This window comes from Monopterus albus, unplaced genomic scaffold, assembly GCF_001952655.1.
Source record: "Monopterus albus unplaced genomic scaffold, M_albus_1.0 scaffold7.1, whole genome shotgun sequence".
In the NCBI taxonomy this organism is placed as follows: Eukaryota; Metazoa; Chordata; class Actinopteri; order Synbranchiformes; family Synbranchidae; genus Monopterus; species Monopterus albus.
In genome coordinates, this window is record NW_018127887.1 from 3933537 (window position 1) to 3940177 (window position 6641).

General features: G+C 38.2%; 1 protein-coding gene across 1 annotated transcript in view; it reads left to right on the forward strand.

Moving 5' to 3' along the window:
• Positions 1–3: 3 nt before the first annotated feature.
• Positions 4–6641, forward strand: part of slc6a13 (solute carrier family 6 member 13) — a gene marked incomplete at its 5' end in the record, with an annotated part of 9136 nt that continues 2498 nt past the window's right edge. The window contains 13 exons of the mRNA XM_020622428.1: positions 4–34; positions 505–639; positions 1646–1786; positions 2177–2258; positions 2601–2733; positions 3237–3371; positions 4246–4349; positions 4510–4634; positions 4836–4948; positions 5041–5178; positions 5485–5587; positions 5970–6070; positions 6219–6389. Coding sequence (XP_020478084.1) covers positions 4–34; positions 505–639; positions 1646–1786; positions 2177–2258; positions 2601–2733; positions 3237–3371; positions 4246–4349; positions 4510–4634; positions 4836–4948; positions 5041–5178; positions 5485–5587; positions 5970–6070; positions 6219–6389 — 1512 coding nt within the window. The remainder of the gene's footprint in view (positions 35–504; positions 640–1645; positions 1787–2176; positions 2259–2600; positions 2734–3236; positions 3372–4245; positions 4350–4509; positions 4635–4835; positions 4949–5040; positions 5179–5484; positions 5588–5969; positions 6071–6218; positions 6390–6641) is intronic.

A 6641-nucleotide genomic window follows, 5' to 3' on the forward strand; every position in this document is an offset into this window, starting at 1 on the left:
CGCTTTGCCTACCTTTGTTATAAGAACGGAGGAGGTGAGTGCTGGAATTACTTACTTCTAGTTTGTTATCTTGTTCCCTGTTTGACACAAAAGATATGTAGTGTTCTGCATTCACTTGGTTTAAAGATATTTTGATCTGTAGGAATATGTTGTGTAACCAGTCTTTCCACCTTGTATTTAAATGCGCTGCTGCAACATCACACTGCAGATTTTGGTGTTGAAAAAGATTAAAACTCCTCCATCACAAAAACACAAGGATTTTTGTATTCCACCTTTAAAATACATTTATAAAGAAAGTGCTTATTTGTATTTTAATCTTCATTTCATTCAAAAGAAAGAAACATACTCATTTTGCATCAGGATTATTTGGCTAGAAACATTTCTTTACATTGAAAATGTGTTTTAATTAAACCATTTGCACCAGTCTCTATCCTTCTACATTGTTTGACAGCATATTGAAGACATCTGAGTGAAATGTTCCTTTAATCTGTGGGTTTATACCAGGTGCCTTCTTCATCCCGTACCTCATCTTCTTGTTTGCGTGTGGGATCCCAGTCTTCATCCTGGAGACTGCTTTGGGTCAGTACACCAGTGAGGGAGGTATCACTTGCTGGAGGAAGATTTGCCCTTTGTTTGAAGGTAATCTACCAAGTTTCTTAAGAAAGGTCATCTAATATATGTCTAAAGATATTAAAAACACTTCATATATTGATTTATTTAGCACTTTTTTGACATCATAAAGAAGTTTCTTTTGCTCTGTATAGGTTTATATGTGAGGGAGAATGCATTTATACAATATGTTGAATGTTGATATGTAATGAGCTACAGTATGTGTGTTATTCTGAAACAAGTTGCCTGTGTGCCACACATAATACATATAAAGCTTTATGAAGAAAAAGCACTTACAACACCTACATATCTTTCTACAACATGGAGTGAAATGAATTTCAGATATTGTGTGTATAGTATGCTTGTTTCAGCGTGGTCTTCACTGTGTGAATTTGTGTACATACAGTAGATTTCACTTTTGTGTGCATGCCATTTAGATGTGCGAGGGTGATGAAATGGCTGGAGAACAACCAACTCCAGCTAACATCACATTTGTCTAACGCTTTTAGTCTTTAGCTGCCTTTAAATAAGTCTCTAGTGAGCCATGATCATAACCCATAGAGGCCACAGCTGGTGAGGATTCACAAGAATTTTACCTAAATTGATCATATTATAATTTACCATGCTTGTAATGTAATCCACTGTGATATAGTCATTTTAAAGGGCAGAAGCAATCAGTTGAGGTTTAATCATTCATCCATTCATTCATTTTCTACTGCTTAGTCCCTGAACGGGGTCACGGGGGGTTTAATCACACACTGCAAAAACTAGATTTTTCCTGGGTTAAATTATGCTTCTCTGTTTATAGTGAATGGAACTGTCAGGGAGTTTTTGTCACTATATCAAAAATGATTTCTAAACTACAGCAAATCCTTACATGTGAAGCTGCAAGTATTGCATAGTAAATCAGATTTGTAATGTTCTCAGACTGCTGTCGAACACATTGCTGCAACCAAACAAAAGACTCATTGCAGCTCCAGGGCTGCTGCTTTGTACACCTCAGTCAATGCAAAAAATGTGATGTTTTCTGTTTCAGGAGTGGGTTATGCCACCCAGGTGATTGTTGCTCTGCTGAACATCTACTACATCATTGTGTTAGCCTGGGCAATCTTCTACCTGTACAACTCATTCACCTGGGACCTGCCCTGGTCCTCCTGCAACAACACTTGGAATACAGGTAAGTCACTCTACATGTCTAGTCTATAACAATGTATCTAATCTGGTATAGCCAGGCCTATGTTTTGACAAGCTTGTGGAGCACAAATAAGAAACAAGGTCATTTAGAGACGGGGAACTGATGGCAGAGCCTGCTGCTTCTTAGATTTTTTTTTTTTTTCAGTTTTCCAAGGTCTAATTGGCCTGTATTTTGTTATTACAACTTTTCTGCTGTTCACCTTCATCATTTCATTTATTTTTATTTTTTTTATTTTTTTCTTTAAGGACTGAGTGTTCCTGCAACATTTCAGTTTTGCCTCAGCGGCATTTTTTCACTTGTCTGTGTGGAACTTGGAAACCTCAGAGAGAACTTCACAGGACTGAATGTCTTTTTGTCTCTTTTTCATTCAAGATACCTGTATAGAATTTCAGAGGGGGAACAGCTCCATCAATTACCATGAGAATGCCACCTCTCCTGTCATTGAGTTCTGGGAGTAAGTGCCTTTTTATCTGACCTCAAAGGGCTTTATGTGCCAGCAGGTTCACCAAATGTCCATCTTTAGACTAACTTCATCTTGTATTTCTTAAATCATTTCACATTTTTGCATGTTTTAAAAATATATGGACAATATAATATACTAAATACTGTAGGCTCAAAAGTTTTGTTGTTTTTCTACATGACCTTTTGAATTGCATATTTGCTTTTTAGCTCCTCAGAGCCCACATGCTGCACTGGAAAAGTTGCAAACATACTGTAAATATACTGAATCGAGTATAAAATGACTTCTAAGACTAGATAAAACATTTCTAATGTTTATCCAATGTGTGTATCCCAGGCGCAGAGCATTGAGAATTTCCTCAGGTATTGATCACATTGGCTCTCTGAACTGGGACTTGACTGTCTGTCTGGCCATTGCCTGGGTCATCTGCTACTTCTGTGTCTGGAAGGGAGTCAAGTCCACTGGCAAGGTGAAAACTTACCTTCATTCACTGTGGACAAACATTTTATGTAGGATTAAGACTCATTATATTATTGGTAATATTCTGCAGCATTTTCATTTAGAAACATTTTGCCCTGGGTTTGAGTCACATTTGTTTGCTGTGTTTCTAGGCCTTTCCTCACACATGCATGGGGTGATTGATTTTATACAGTATGTTTATCTGAGAAAATAATGTTCTATTTTGGGATAAATAATACAACACCTGGGCACTTAGAATAATCAGTGTTAGCCTCTTTGGCTGCACGGATGAAGACTGACACCTACAGAATCACAAAGTTCATCAAATGAAAATCCAGAACTCCAAATGTAAAGGCAGCAAGATTCTGTATTATGTTTATTTTAGTGCAAAACCTTATAAAGCGCTGTTACTGATATAACACAGATTTGCCTAAAGAAATTAATGAAAATAGGACGGAGGGAGAAACTGTCATAAGTGGTGGTTGATGACAAAATGCTGCCATATCCCTGCAGGTGGTTTACTTCACAGCCACCTTTCCCTATGTTATGTTACTGATCCTGCTGATCAGAGGGGTCACCCTGCCAGGAGCCTCCAGGGGAATTTACTTCTACCTCTACCCAGACCTGGGACGACTGTCTGACCCACAGGTAGGCTGCTAAAGCATTGCTCTCATACATGCAGTTATGTTGAACTTACAAAGAAGTACAAACTCACAGATGTGCAAGTGGCAAAAGCTCAACCTTATGTCTGTCAGTATTTAATGCTTTTTAAAATGCTCTGATATTTTAATAAACTAAAATGTAGCTGGACTGCTAACAGGTTGGCTATTTTAACCTAAAAGCTGAGAATATTGTCAGCTCAGTTTGTTTGCTGTCCTGAAGTGGCCAAAAAGCCAGTTATACCTAGTCAGCTTTGCGCGTCTATCCATTTACTCCTATCAGTTATGGGTGAGTTTTGAAGTAAGGAGTTTCAGGATTTGATAAATGCTTTGGGAGCTAGATTGTGTTTTTAAAAAAAAGAGATGATGTAGTGTGAGTGGAGGTGAATTCTTTCAAAATAAATGGTAGATTGGATGTCGTGTGAAAGTCAAGCTCACAGTTGTCATCACTGAGTGAAAAAGGCTTCACATCTACTTTTCTGTGAGTCTGTTGCTGATGTGGTGAGGAACAGTCCCCAAATCATATTAGTCACATTTAATCATATTAATTGAATATTGTTAATGAGATGTTCCTTGCCATTGCACACACTGGTAGGCTACATCTTCATACGTAATGTAATATCAGTCACAGTCCTCTCTCATGTGTCTGGGCTTGGAATTTATTTCCACCTTACAGAGTGAACTGAACATTCACTAAATGTTAGCAAAAATCAACTGAAAGCATGCATATTATATTTCATCCGAAGTAGAAAGAATTGACTTTTTCTGTGGACCATTCAAAGTCAACATAACAAAACACTGAAGCAAAAATGTATTATTGTTTTGTTCCTAGCTTGACTAGCTTGTTTCTATTATGGCCAAAGGTATGGATGGATGCTGGAACTCAGATCTTCTTCTCTTATGCCATCTGCTTGGGCTGCCTCACTGCCCTGGGGAGCTACAACAAATATAACAACAACTGCTACAAGTAAAGACTGAAATGTTAATGCATTTGGCATCATAACCAGCTACAAAACACTAACTTTGTCATAACAGCCAAATTTTTAGTGCAGACAGTACTGCATGCTATTTTATCTGCCTCTTAACAGTTCCTATTCATTGTATTCTCCTCTCTGTGTTGTGTCCAGAGATTCCCTATGCCTCTGTTTCCTGAACAGTGGTACCAGCTTTGTTGCAGGCTTTGCCATCTTCTCTATCCTGGGCTTTATGTCTAATGAGCAGAATGTACCCATCTCGCAAGTGGCTGAATCTGGTTAGTGGTTCATTTACTTTATGAAAATAAATCATTTCACACAGAGACTGATAAGTATTTCTAATGATTTACTCCACTTCACTTCAATTGATGGTTTTCCTTGAGCTTTCACACGACTTCTTTCTTTTAAACAATCTGACCAGGATGACCAGTAACTGTTATTTTAATGAGAAAAGCACATTTGGACTCTGTCTAATCCAGGTCCAGGTTTGGCCTTCATAGCCTACCCTCGTGCTGTGTCCATGATGCCTTTCTCCCCTCTGTGGGCCTGCTTCTTCTTCATTATGATTGTCTTTTTGGGACTGGACAGTCAAGTGAGAACAATATATGCAACAACATCTAAGATTGCACACATACACAAACATATATACAAATATTTTATACTTGTTGTCTCTCTCCTGATAAGTTTGTGTGTTTGGAAAGCCTGGTGACAGCCATGGTGGACATGTATCCTTCTACCTTCCGCCGTAAAAACCGCAAGGAGCTCTTCATCCTGGCAGTGGCAGTGGTGTCTTTCCTCATGGGCCTCACAATGCTGACAGAGGTTTGATGAAATCACAAGCAGTCTACCGGTCTCAGACTGCCTAAGTCTACTTACTACAATTCCCTTTTAGCAAGCTTCCACCTAAACAGCTGATTTTCCAGCCAACAGTGTCTTTAACTGTGTGCTGTCTGATCTTCTGAACAAACATTTATAATGTGTTGCAGAATTGTCTCTAAGTACAAAATGGATCAGTAGCTTTCATAATATGCAGCATATCATTTTTTGTCTTTATTTGACAGCATGCATGTCTTCTTTAGTTTGGTATACCTACTGTATATGGTTAAAAATGTATGTATGTCCCCACAGGGAGGAATGTACATCTTTCAGCTCTTTGACTACTATGCAGCCAGTGGGATGTGCCTACTTTTTGTGGCTATATTTGAGACTGTTTGCATCGCTTGGATTTATGGTGAGTGGTTAGTCTGGCTATTCAGAAATGTGTGAAGGGAGTATTTAAAATAAAAAGGCTCTATTCTCACTCTTCATTCTCATCCATGACTCATTCTGCCGGCCCATAATTACTGATTTTCATTTGAGATATAGATTGGGAGGCTAAGATTTGGGCAAGGTGTTCTAGTTGTTATTTTAATGTTCAGATGAATAAAATAAATGATAATAAATCAAAAGGTTGAGCAAAATACCACAATAATGTAGTCTAATTTAGATAACTAAAGGGTATTAATACAGTGTTTTCCTTTCTGCTGTTCAAAGAGAGTGAATCTTGACACAGATGATTGTTAGATATTGATGAAAGTCTCCACTGCATTTCCCTGTTCTGTCTCTGAATACAGGTGCTGACCGTTTCTATGACAACATAGAAGACATGATTGGTTATCGCCCTGGTCCTGTCATGAAATACTGCTGGCTTTTTTTCACCCCTGCAACATGCTTTGTGGGTTTCTTATTAATTCTCAACACATTTTTACATAAGTTCCTTGAAAGAAGAGCAGCATCTGGTGGCCAACATTGAAAATACATTTCTATCAGCAAGTATACGCTTAACTGTAAAAAATAAAATATCCTTCATTGTCTGTTTTCAGGGAACATTTGTCTTTTCCTTGATCAAGTACTCACCTCTAAAGTACAACAATGAATATGTATATCCATGGTGGGGCTACGGGATAGGCTGGATTCTGGCTCTGTCCTCCATGTTGTCTATCCCCGTCTGGGTGGCAGTGAAACTGTACTACACCCCTGGAACCATGAGAGAGGTATGCTACACTTCTGCTCTTCTCTTTTTAAATGTAAATGAAGCACTGGTACTGGTTTTGTCCTTTCTTAAGAATGAACTGTAAAGCAATATTGGTGCACAATTATACATACAGTGGGTACGGAAAGTATTCAGACCCCCTTAAATTTTTCACTCTTTGTTATATTGCAGCCATATGCTAAAATCATTTAAGTTCATTTTTTTCCTCATTAATGTACACACAGCACCCCATATTGACAGAAAAACACAGAAT